A 14,116-nucleotide genomic window follows, 5' to 3' on the forward strand; every position below is an offset into this window, starting at 1 on the left:
TTAATTTATTACATTGTAAGGAACAATCTTCTTCCACTAGAAAACCATATGTGATTTTCAGTTTTAGCATCTTATATTTATTTATAATTAATTTTTTATTTGGATAATTAAAAACTTTTAGCAAACTGTAAAATCGAACACACATATTAAATTTTAGTTTAAATAAAAAAAATCGAGGGAGTAATATTAGTTTACCCAAATGTGTTTGCTATAATTGTTGTCCACTATTACACAAATTAGGCTTTAAATTTGGTTATATCTGATTAAATTTGGATAAAACGTTACTTGTGAACTTAAGAAAAATAAATAGAAATTTAAATGTGTGATGGCCAAGTGTTGATAAGTATAACAATATCATCGAATAAGAACATTGAAGATTGTCGAGCTACGTAAGGTGTTAACTTTCAATCTACCAATAAATGTAGAAAATCTGTTGATGAAAAAGTTTGTTTTCAAGTATAAGGTTAGATTGGTCATTTCATAAATATGATTTATTATTTATAATAATTATTTAATCATTAAAAATATTGGATGGTTTGCACCAAGTTGTCACTTTATAAGTTTTTTTTTTTTGAGCAAAATCACTTTATAAGTTATTTAAAGGACACAAATTGTTGAATCAGAATTTGTCAACTAATCAAATAATTACAATAAAAAATTATACGTAAACGCAACAAAATTAAGGTAAAACAGAGTGTTTTTAAAATTATTAAAAATAACTTGAAGGAACTTTAAAAATAGCTAATAGAAAAGAGGATTGAAAATTATTGATAGATTGTTTTATGAATATAAATGTAAGCACGCATATTTTAAAAAATAAAAATATGGACTTGTGAATTGCTAAATTGAACATGCTAATTTTTACACCTATCTTATGATTAATAATCTTGTTTCTAGCCTTCCTTGCTTCTGATAATATCCTTTTCGCAACTAGTTTTTCATAAAGTTGAGTTGGTTGCATGGTGCGGAATTAAGTAAGAAAAACTCAAAAATATGAATATTGATTGTTGGATTTATTATTCTCATTTAAAGCTTTCTATATATTCTCTTCACCCAAAAAAAAAGAGCATTCTATATACTCTAATGTTTCAATGTCTTTTTTTTTTTTTGAGTTATTTAGACATCCCATTCTCTTTATATAATTTAACCTTTAATTTATAATATTTTCGTTTTTTAATATAAAAACTAGTTTGACTTTTAATTTGGTTCTAAATATAAGACCCCAACTCATTTTGTTTATTATATATATATTTTTAAGATAGTTATTGTAGTAGTTACACGTATTAAATATTTTAACAAACGACACATGATTAACAAAGATATTTAAGAGAAGACAACACCTATTTATTATGAATAACTAAATTAATTTTTTTTAATTTTTTTAGATTAGTCAACTAACTCTTATATTAAGGATTAGAAGTAGTATTTTTTAGGTGGAGATTGGCTTATTGTTATTGAACATCAAAGGATGGAAGCATCAAGAATTAGAGGGCATGGCAAATCAAATGGGTCAATCTCTTATCCTTAAAGATAAAAGAGGTGTTGGCATTATATGAGGATAATGAACCAGAAGCTGAAACGTGGAAAATCTCATTAGGAATGTCTCAATCCAATTCCACCAAAGTGGAATCCATTTTCCCCAACAAAGTTAAATAAATATGATCGCCTTAATTACTTGATGTGGACGTTGTCCTAACCTCACACCCACATTTCCCTCAAAATTGGCATAATGACTTGGAACTTCACTTGTCAGTTATTCATAATCTCACGCAATCTTCAAAATTTTTCCATCTTCTTAAATTAAAAAGAGTGTTCTTTTAAAATTAGAAGAAGCCAGAAGGAACAAGTTATTCTATTTACTTTAAAAGTGCGTGAAAGATGGCAGTAGTTATCATAGTTTTTGATAAAATTTTAATACATATTTTCATTTATTGTGGCGTTTTGTCTGCTTCAAACATATTAATGTATAAATTTTCCACTTCAAAAATGGAAATGAAACAGTGTTCAAGTGAACTTAATTGTATCTAAATTCATCAATATATTGATAAACTAATTGTGACTCGATAATTTCTTGGGTTCTCATTCTGACTTATTTTGATGAGTTGATGATTATATTTATTTTTGTGATTGATACATGTTTGAGTCTTTTTGAAAATAAAATTTTGTAATTATATTTACTTTATACTCTCAGGACAGCATAATGCCGTGACATAGTGAAAACGACGTGTCATATTTGCGCAATTGGTTTGGTAAGTGGTAACATTCTCCAAATATTTTATGGGGGATGGATTGAGTCCGCTAGTTTAAAAAAAAGAAAATGGATTGAGTCTGCATCTTGATCGTTGAAATCCAATTTTCTGTATCTTGATCGTCCAAATCCAATTAAGTCACTCACCGATTAGAATAGTTTATAAATAAATTTTTAATTATAATTTACAGGATACCAGATAAGCATGTAAAAAGAATTTTATCTCGATTTACGTAAAATATATTTTTAAATATTTACAAATATGATTCCGAATGGTTTATGAATAAATTAAAATGAGAAAGTCTAGCAGAATGAGTTAGCCTTCATAACATGACGAACCAATATTCAAATCACTTTTAAAAATAATGCTCACATTTGGTACTAAGCAGTGTCTCAAGTAAGATTATTTGTGATTAGCAAAAAAATAGAAAATATTTTATGTCAGTGACACCCAACTTTTTAAGTTTTCGAATTCAATGAAGTGCGGTGTCGTAATTGGACCTCAGAAAATAATTTCAATTGAAGAAATTGAACTTGTGATGTTTCATGATTTTATGGGCCTCTCTTTTGATAATGCGCTCCTTGTGAGGGCTCTTACTGAAATTCTCCCTTTAAATAATTAGTAGACAATAATATATCGAGACATAGTTCTATTGAATGTTGGTCGTTTTCTTTTTCTCACCTCTCTTATTCTTAAATAAAAGGAATAATAACTTTCAGACCTTAAATTTTATTTCAATTATTGAGGTAGTTTTTAAACTATAATTTAGTACAACTCAATTTAAAATTTTATGGGCCATTTTTTCATAATAAGTTGCTTGTGGGAGCCTTTCATAAAATTCTCCCATAAAACAACTAGAAGACAATAACGTCTCTAGCCATATTTTACCCTCTATATTGAATTATTGATGGTTTTCTTTTTCCCATCTCCTTCATTCCAACATAAAAGGAAAAATAATTTTTAGTCCCTAACTTTTATTTCAACCATCGATTTGGTATTGGAATTTTAATTTAGCACAATACTACAATTCAATTCAAAATTTTATAGGCCCTTTTTGATAACATGCTGCTTGCAAGGGCCCTTAATGAAATTCTCCCTTTAAAACAACTAATAGTCAATAATGTATATAGACATGATTCACCTATATTGGTCATTTTCCTTTCCCATGTGTCTCGCTGTAAAATAAGAAGAGTAATAAGTTTTAGTCACTAAATTTTATTTTAATTATCAATTTCATTTTTGAACTTTAATTTAGTACAGCTCATTTCTTGTAATTTATTTTTACAAAAATTATAAAAATTGAGTTAAACAACAATACAACTTGCAATCTAAAACTTATATTTCCAACCATAATTGTAGCCAATATGTACTCCTAGCCATACGTTGATGAGGAAATGCATATAAGGGTCGGCCAGTGGAATTCCTAAATGATTCTCGCTTATCGCCATAACAGTCATCGCCACCAATAATTTCTTGAACACTTCTGTTTCCACAGAAATTGAATCCTTCTTGCTGAGTGGGACCACCCAATAAATCCTACAATTGCTTGATATCTACTTTGTTTATAAGCAAAAATAAGGATTGTTGTACTACATCCAGTCCTTAATATAGGATCTAGTTAAAAAGTTAAGTTTAGTCATAAATACAAGATCTTAATACTTTTTGTTATCCGTATTTATAATCTTTTTTTTCCCCATATCATCCTTATTTATTGCATATGTTAAAGAAGTTTGGATCAAAGAGTAGTTTCAATACAAATTATTTGAGGGGATATTTTAAAAAAAATTAACACATATTTTTAACAAATAATTAATATATTTAGTTTTTTAATTTACCTAAATTAATTAAATAGATAGTAGTATTATATTAAGAAACGATAGGGTATATATCTTTATATTGATGTGCAGTTATTATCCAAGCCATTCGAATCATAAGGATTATCCACTCTTACAATATGTGATATATACTACCTTCAGTATTTAATATAAAAGCTAATTTAATTTTTATTTTGATTTTAAATATAAGGTTTTAATTCACTTTATCTCCCACACTTACTTTTTTTTCAAGATAGTCCTTGTAATAATGGTAGTTGTAGCTAATTTACTTGATTAGTGAGGATATTTTAAGAAAGACTACACTTATTTATTATAAATAATTAACATATATAACTAATTTTTTTAATTTACTCAAATTAATCAATTAGTTTTTATATTAAGGATGGGAGGTAGTATATATATGTGTTTGGAATTACTTAGAATATATATATGTGGGTTAATTAAACTATGTTTTGACCAAAAAAACATTGTGATTGTTTCTTTGTACAAACATTTCCACCAATTGCCTTTGGCTTGATATCATAAAGATTAATTCATTTATTATAAAATTTCCATTTTATATCTTAAAAACTTTGATAGACGCTAAGTTATGCATTTTATTATTATTAATTTAATGTATAATAATTTAAGAGATTTAACATGGCCACATTTCAAATGCAAAACTTGTTTGATATATAATCTCCTCCATTTACATAAAAAAGATTTTAAAAAACGAGATATGCATCTACGATGGAAGCCATCTGAATGAGATGGATGGATGGATGCATAGACATTTACAAAAAATAAATAAATTATGCAAAGAATTCTACATGGAGACATTGTATTGTAATATAAATTATAATATGTGTTGTATGAAATTGATACATTTTTCTTGCAAAAAGGAAAATGGAAGTATCATAAATGACTGCTCTACTTTTCTGATAATTGAGAACAAGTTGGAAAAATAAAATAAAATAAACTAAGGCAAACTATTAACCATAAGAGTTTAGTAGAATAAGCTAATTCTTCAAAATATAGGAAGAGTTGTTTATATTTAGTATTTAATATTGTACATTAAATATGATTGACTCTAATAAAAAAGATAAGAAAAATGATTAAAAATTTAAAAATAAATAAATAAGTTATAATGATACATTAAAATTACCTATTTATAATTTAAAATTTAACGAGTATTTTTTTATACTTTTTCGAAAAATAATATCAGAACAAGCAAAGAAAAACATCAAACCCTCTCACTCTTTGGTGTCCTGTGGAACCGCCGACTCCTCATCAGTGCAGGCTTTTTTTATAAGACCCTCGTTGATTATTTTTTCTAGTACCAAGTGTTTTGATTCTAAATATAAAGTTTTATTGTTCTTTTTTCCCCCAACAGGTTTTTTTTTTTTCTGGGCATTAAATAGATATGTACATGCCGTAACTGCCACTCCATATCCATAAATACCCATACGCTAAACCATAAATGACCACCTCTGCGGCCCTGTATATATCCCTTTCAAGCATCAATGACATTCATTACTACTAGTCTGCTCCTATTTATGAAAAAAAAAGAGAAATTTTTTTAATCATATATGCATTAGGCCTTGACAGCTAACATAAACCCCGTCAAATTTTAATGAACATAGATTAACGAAGTAATTATCATGTGATTCATGTAGCTAATCCTACTTAGTGAGATAAGACTTGTTATTGTTGTTATAAGTTATTTTATTAAATTTTAGTGTGGACATACTATTTTATCTTCATTTATTAGAGTATAATTCTCTAGACCTATTTACAAGGCAGAGAGCGAATACATCTTTTAGTTCTATTTATAAGACACTGAAATTCGTTTTTTGTATGAATGTCTAATTTTATCCTTTATTTATTATTATATTGATTTTGTTTACATGAGGTATAATATATATTAAATAGAGATAAGGTTAAAAATTTGTTGAATTTTAAATGAGAATTAATAAAATTTAAGATTTTTCTTGATCTGTATAAAATATAGTGGAAGTGAATTATAAATAGGACTAGAGGAGTAAATAGTTTTTTTTTGGAAAAGTATATATATTAAATAGTATAAACTTGAAAAGTTGTTATATTTTAAAGTTGAATTAATGTATTTTAAGGTTTTTTTATCTGTGTGAAATATGTTAGAAATGTTCTATAAATAGGACCAGAAAATTACTTATTAAATTGTGAAGTTTTCATTTACTCCTAAAACATTAAATTTAGAGAGGACTATATTTTAGTATTTACTTAAGGCGTTTTCCCCCTTTAATTTTGCTTTTAATTGTTATTCTCTCTCTTTTGCCAAGTGTCACCCTATTCCTTATTACATTTCCTCAGTCAGCATACATTCTCTGTTTTTTTATATTTTATTACAAGAACATATATTTTTATTTATTTACTATTTTGAACTAATTCTAACTAATTTTTTATTATATGCATATTGGTTATTTGAATAATAAAGAGATGGGGGAGTATTACCTCTTCAACTCTATTTTAAATAATATTATCTCCAATTCTTATTATAAGCTCAAATAACTAATTCACTAATAGTGAACAATTAGTTAAAAATAATAAATAGATTAGAAATAGCCTTTTGTTTCTAAATATGTCTTTATAATAAATGAAAAAAATAATGAAAGAAAATGTATAGGAAAATGTGATAAGAGAAAAATATTTGAGGACAATATTAAAAAGAATACATTAAATATTAAGATAAATCCAAATTGGAGCTTATACATGTGATAGGAGGGAGTGTGTGTGTATATTTTCATGCTCCGACTTTATAGATTCCTCCCAGGTTACGTTAGCCTGTTTGAAATTTAATTTATTCCATGCAGTTAATTTTAACAACCATCCAGTGCTAGTAGTTAATCTCTCGCTATGAGTATGGTGATCAAGACCATTATATCGTAATAAGCATAGTAACATTTTTTTTTTGGCGTAACTATTTAATTTGACCATATCAGATTCTCTGGTATTATCGAAGTATTTTCTCCAAAAAAGGTCAAAAAAAGGGTATTTTCTCGAAGGTTTCTTTTGCATTGACGTGAAACTTGAGACTCTGTGCTTAAGTGATCAAACCTGCTTCTATGTATCAGGATCAATGCTTAACATTGACATTAAAAAAAGAAAACTTAAAATCTTGTATACCACTACCTCTGGTTTTTAATATAAAAAAGTTAGATAACTAATTTAATTTAAAGATATTAAAAAAATTAGTTAAATTAATTATTTATTTAAAATGTATGTTCGTTTTCGTAGACTATTCTCTTTAATTACATGCATTAGGTGATTCGAATTATTTTTCAGAAAAAAATAACTTCCAGTCAATATAAATGTTTTGATTCTAACTAGTTTTTATATTTAGAACCGAAGTGTAATAAGTAATTTCTCTCCTGCAGGCAACTTGCAAATGGATCGCATCAAATGATAATGGGTATTTTTGTTTGTGGGCCACGTGGCATGCATAGCATAGTTAATTCGACAACGTAGCTGGGGTGGATTCATCGTAAGTCTCCACTCCAAAGGAGGGTACATGTGAGTCCAAAAAAAAAAAAAAAGGAGGGTACATGAATTATGATTTAAGAGTTTTTATCTTTTTGTTAAGAAATTTTTTGAACCCCTCAAGTCCCTATTACGAGGATTCTTATAGAAATGCGTGATTAATACTTTGAAAATGACTTAATCATTTAATTTCTCCCCTCATAATACTTTTCATATGAGATGAAGATTAAAATGCATTAATTTAATGAGTTTTATATTGAACAAGGATAATTTTGAATAAAATTTCAAATTTGAATCTTTGTCGAGTCTTCCTGGTTCAATAACATTAAATTTTTTTATTAATTTTTTTTAAAACATAATGTTCAATGTTGCGAGTTGACCCTTTATCTTTTATGATGGGTGAGCGTGTTTTTTCCCTCATTAAGTGAAGGATCATAAAAAAAGACATCATGATAAACTAATTTTAACTAAAATTTTCAAAATCACCAAAATGTTTATAAAAGAATTCGATGAAGTATTTATTAATCAAAACATACTTTATGTATTGTTTATCATATGCCCCATCTAATCCCTTCACACATGTCCCAAAAAAAGGTAACAAATGCTTATTTAACACATTATTTAAATCGTATCAAGATAAAAAATACTGGTTAAATTATTAAGGAAGTGGCTCGTATATAACTTATGAGGTCGTGAATTCAAATTCTAATATCAATGTGAGAGTTTTGTTAAAGGAATATTTGTAAGTATCTATAGAAGCATTCTTTAAACATAAAAGTATATTCTAATCTTAATAAATCTTTAAGATTTAACTCACTTAAACTTTTTAATAAAAAATATTAAAACTAAATATACCCTTCATTAAATATAATTCAATATTTTAGTGTTAATTTTTTTTTGGTAACTGGCAAAAAAAATTTAGGTAACTGATGAGCGATGACTGGTGGATGGTGTGATTTATCCTAAAATACAAACAAGGGCAGGTTAGGGGTACAGAGGTAAATTCAATGGTTTACCCTTCCGCGCGGATGAATATGAAGCAATAAACGGGGCAAATTCAGGGTTCCCTCCCCCCCCAAAAACAAGCAGGGCACCTGGTAGCTTTATATAATATATATATATATTATATGTATATGTATTTATGTATATATAGTAGTAAGGCTGGAAGTCATAGCTTCTTTCATCGACACTTCAAAAACTGAAAGTCTCAAGAGACAAAGGTTGGCCGCTAATTTACGCTAAGCTTCATCAGTTTCTTTCAAGGGAGGAGGAGGAGGATGGGGTTGAAGGGGAAGGATACGTCGTCGTTTATGAGTGATTTCCTTCGGGAGTGCGGTGGCTACGCCGTCATGGACGGCGGCTTCGCGACGGAGCTTGAACGCCACGGCGCCGACCTCAACGACCCTCTTTGGAGTGCCAAATGCCTTCTCATTTCTCCTCATCTCGTCCGCCGGGTACTTCTTTCTCACTCTCTCCTAAGTTTTTATTTTTCTATTTTTTATTATTTTCTTTTAATAAGAAAATTTACTTTTAATTTTTGGCTGATATATTCGGATTTAAAATATAGTAATCAAATTCATTTTGTATATTACATTTATATTTTTTTCAAACTATTGTGCATACTAAGCAGATTTTAATTAAGATATGACCCTAATATAAATGATTAGAATGAGTTTTTTTAAAAAAATTTTACACTCTTTTTAAATTACTAACTTAATTGATATTTTTAATTTATATAATTTAGTTATTACATTTAAAATGAAAATTGGAAAATTATTCTTGACGTACCTATAATTTAATTTTTTCCAATTTTTAATTTGGTGCTTATGAGGTTTTTTCTCTCCATATTAAATCATTTAATTTTACTTTGTCAGCATGATTAGTTTTTATATATGGTCTAATAATATTAACAGAGCCAACTCATAAAGATTACTGGTGTTAAAAGAATAAAATTAAAAAATTTAATAAGAAAAAAACTATACGTATGTACTTAAAGAATGCTTATCCAGAGACGGGGATCAGCAGAGGATTGTCGAAGTTCCACTTCCCCAAAGACAGTAATCCCTGAAAACGGCGACAATAATTCCCTTTCCGGGTGGCACGTGGCGAGTTATTGGGCCACGTGTCATCGGCATGTACGCGGAGTTTGTGGCGGTTGGGGCTGCCTCTATAGTGTTTTTTTTTGGCCAAAGGATGCCTCTAGAGTTTTTTCTTTTTGGCTGAAGGATGCCTCTAGAGGTAGAAACACACGTTTGCTTATCAGTTGCTTTTATTTTTTTGGACTGACGTGTGCCTATCAATTGTTAGTGATTAATAATTGAAAAATCATCAAACAGTGTCAATATGATTTGCTTTTAGAAGAACCCTTAAGTTTTGGTAGGGAAATTTAAAATCTATATTGTGACTTACCTTAAATAATACTAATCATTAATATAAGAACTAATTTAACATATAATTTGATTATAAATATAAGACTCCAATCTATTTTATTTTTCATATTTATCTATTTTTTTAAAGTAGTCATTGTAGGTTTGTAGTAATTGTATATGTTAAAAATTGATCAAATGCTAATTTTAGTTAATACACATAATAAGCAAGGATGTTTTATAGAAGATTATACTTATCTATTACAAATAATTACTTAACTAATTTTCTTAATCTATTTAAATTAGTTTATTAGTTTTTATATTAAAAATTGAACGTGGTATGATTTAAGGTAACAAGTCAAATTAACAATATGTTATTGCCACATCATCAACGGGTCATTGCTAAGGCTTATGATTCTCATAGTGAATTATGATCTTAGCGACATACTACCTACTCTCCGTAATAAAAAAAGTTAGCTAGAACTAACAAGTAACTATTAAAGATTTTTTTATTTTTTGATATGCATATATATTCTCTCTTTTCATATTAAAAAATGTAATTTTTTATTGAAAAATTGAAAAAAAATATAATATTATGATGCCATGATGTGTGTGACAGGTTCACCTAGATTACCTTGACGCAGGAGCAAACATACTGATAACAGGATCCTACCAAGTACCTTCCCCCTCTGCATTTTTAAATTCAGGCTTAGCCCATAGTTCTACTGTGGGCTCAGATTAGGCCCAAGTTTATGGAAGCTAATCTATTGGGTTGGGACGTATGCACGCAGGCTACAATTCAAGGTTTCGAAGCTAAGGGATTGGGTCGAGAAGAAGCTGAAAATCTGATCAGAAGAAGCGTAGAACTTGCACGAGAGGCTCGAGATATTTATTATGACAGATGCACAAAAGATTCTTCTGACTTCCTGAGAGATGGAAGATATTGGCGGCGCCCAATTCTAATTGCAGCTTCTGTGGGAAGTTATGGTGCTTACTTGGCCGATGGGTCTGAGTACAGGTCTGTGAAATCAACAATCAGTGTTTGATCAAACACATTAAACGGCACTTTAGTTCTTCATACATAAGCTCATTATAATATGCAGCACTTAAAGTAGTTAAAAGGGACAAACTGCAGCAACACTGTTAAATTTTGCAGTTATAGTTAGCTTGATGCAAAGTCTTAGAGGTGATTTTAAGTGGTGACTCTGTGTAGGGATCAAAAGAAAGTGATGGTTTGATGTGAATTTTATATGATCCTCGATGTTGGTACTAAATAATGATAAATTCAATGTGAATTTTACCCGTATCCAAAAGGCTTGAATCCTAAAGGCTTAAGCGATACTGAGATCATTTCATTTGGTGACTCAAAAGTAATGCTGGTTCTGTGCATCCGGGTTTTGAGTTTAAGGATGATGAATAATTTGTGATATGATGCTTGTGTATCTTCACAGTGGGGACTATGGTGATGCCGTTACTGTTGAAACACTGAAAGATTTTCACCGGAGAAGGGTGAAGATTCTTGCTGATGCAGGTGCTGACATAATTGCCTTTGAGACAATACCAAACAAATTGGAAGCACAGGTATATTTTCCCATTCTATCTTGTTCAGGCTTCACTTTTTAATTGCAAATATTTGTCAAATCAAAATTTTGGAACTTGATATTCAGTGATCAATATCCAATATCACATGGGATCTTTCTTCAACAATGAAACTACTGTTGAATCGTATGAGACAAACACTAATTAATAAAGGTTCCTATTAAGGAGTGATTGAGCAAACTCTGGTTGTGGTTGAATTAAATGCAGGCATATGTTGAGCTTGTGGAGGAAGAAGGCATAGATATTCCTGCATGGCTTTCATTTAGTTGCAGGGACGAAGGCAAGGTGTCTAGTGGTGAGTCTATCTTGGAGTGTGCTTCCATTGCAGAATCCAGCAAGCAAGTGGTGGCAGTTGGAGTCAACTGTACTGCTCCTAGGTTTATTCATGGACTGGTTTCTTCTATTACAAAGGTGCATTTTAGTGCAAGATTTTGCTTTCTTCATTTTGTTCCATTTAAGTTGCATTCATTCTCTCCGGGTCATCTGAACAACCAGGCGGAGTCCACAAATCCTTTCTCTTTTCTCTCCACTTGGATGGTCCAAGACCTAAAGAGAATCCTCTCCTTATCAGTTAACTTGATCTACTTCTTAGGGCAACATGCTAAGAAAATAAACACACTGATGACTTAGGATGTAGTTATTAGCGTAGATTTATGTAAAACAAGAATTAAGAGACTAAAACAAGACATAGAAGACATCAAATTTATTCTTCTTTTATGGTCCATATTAAAAATTTATTGTCAATTGCATACGTGTCATTCTGTGTGAATTATGTTTTGATAATGCAATTCTTAACCCCTTAACAATCAATGGATGAATCTCAGAATCTGATAGTTAAGATGAAATTGAATTAAAAACACTTGGCGTCTTGTTTATGACATAGATAGAGAGGCCTTCCTCTTTTTGACCCTGCAGTTAGACCCGTATTAGTTGACAGATTCCGTATTTAACAGATTTTATGAACAGATTCGGTATTATGCTCATAACCTGCATTGTTCATTTCTTGCTAATTATTCTCCAAAAATAATTCTTTTTTCTTCAAAACAGACATCTTTATGAACTAATGATGTCATGACAACGAGAATAAATCTCTAACCTTTTCTGCAAATTGTGTGAATACCAGGTTACAAGAAAACCTATACTAGTGTATCCCAACAGTGGAGAGACTTATAATCCTGAGACTAAGAAGTGGGCGGTGAGTTTCTTGAATCACTTTCTCTGTATTCTAGCATTATACACCCAATATTTTCACCAAACTTCAATGAATATTAATCTGTTTATTAAATGACACTTTCTCCCAAATAAAGAAAAAGGGAAAAGCTTAACCGAAGGTTATTTTGCAGAAAACAAGCGGGGAGGCAGATGAAGATTTTGTCCCTTATGTAGTAAAGTGGCGTGAAGCTGGAGCATCCTTATTTGGTGGTTGCTGCAGAACAACACCAAATACTATCAGAGGCATAACCAAGGCACTTCCTGGAAAAGCTTCTGTAGATGATGATAACCTCAAGTTTCAAGAGAGAACACTTAAGTTTTAGTCTTTCTGAGGTAGCAAACGAGAGTGGTGCAGAAATATCTCTCTGTCTTTCACTATCTTTTCTGATATGGCATGCACCAACCTGAACATTGTATATGGACTGGACAAGTGATGTTTTGAGTACCAATAACAAAGATGCTTTTTATATGCTATAGTAGTGTTGGGATGGAAAAGAAAAATCCTATTATTCTTGAGATTTCCACACACTATCTTTTTCCCTGTTTGGATAGACAAATATTGTGATTATTTCTTGAGATTTCTATATTTTTTGAGATGTTTGAATTCTATTAATAAATAAATATATTTTTCAACTTAAGATCCCGTCTTCTAATTTTATTGAGTTTCCTTATTGGATAAAACATCACAAAAGATATCCATTTGAGTTTTAGTCCATTTTTCAGAAAACATGAGAGTAAGACTCTATAAGGACGACCTTTTAATTTTAGTAACCTTTTATTAAGCATAAAGCTCAAGAAAACTTATAAAATAGCAAAGCGATTGTGAGTGGAGAACATCACTTATCTTTACCATTTCATTATTTCAATTTTTAATATCTAATTTCACTTTCTCATCTAAAAGAGAAAATCATCACGCACAAGAACTCAATAAACAAACAAACAAATAAATAATCACATCACTAATAAATAGTAAAGTAGTGACGCTTCTCGCACACAAACATTAGTAGAATGCAAACATGTAGCCGGAAATGCCAAATCAAACGGGGTAGTGCGTGTAAATTATTCCTTTAATCCATAATTACACTTTTGGGTAGATAATAACTTAATGATTTTTATTACATTCCGTTTCAATAAAGTTCTTAGCATGAATCTATAATATTTTACTCTGCAATAAATAGATGAGCACACCACCAAGGTGTGGTTATTCCCAAAGTGCTATACATGTTAAGTAAAATGGAAAAACTAGATGTGTCTGCTGGGACTCGTGTCATTGGAGCAATGGCTATGGAGGTTGCTAAAAGGGTGAAACTTATAAGGTCGTTTTCGTGGCACTATTAACAGCATGTAGCCATGGTGG

The 14,116-nt window shown here is 29.8% G+C and overlaps 1 protein-coding gene across 1 annotated transcript; it reads left to right on the forward strand.

Moving 5' to 3' along the window:
- Positions 1–8,741: 8,741 nt before the first annotated feature.
- On the forward strand, positions 8,742–13,327 carry LOC114728817 (homocysteine S-methyltransferase 3). Its single transcript, XM_028915773.1, has 7 exons — positions 8,742–9,036; positions 10,568–10,624; positions 10,740–10,966; positions 11,400–11,529; positions 11,755–11,958; positions 12,671–12,742; positions 12,891–13,327. The coding sequence occupies exons 1-7, from the start codon at positions 8,860–8,862 to the stop codon at positions 13,080–13,082; spliced, it is 1,059 nt and encodes a 352-aa protein (XP_028771606.1). The 5' UTR covers positions 8,742–8,859; the 3' UTR covers positions 13,083–13,327.
- Positions 13,328–14,116: the final 789 nt, after the last annotated feature.

Source organism: Neltuma alba, unplaced genomic scaffold (genome assembly GCF_004799145.2).
Source record: "Neltuma alba isolate B1F8T4 unplaced genomic scaffold, ASM479914v2 tig00012576_pilon, whole genome shotgun sequence".
Classification (NCBI taxonomy): domain Eukaryota; kingdom Viridiplantae; phylum Streptophyta; class Magnoliopsida; order Fabales; family Fabaceae; genus Neltuma; species Neltuma alba.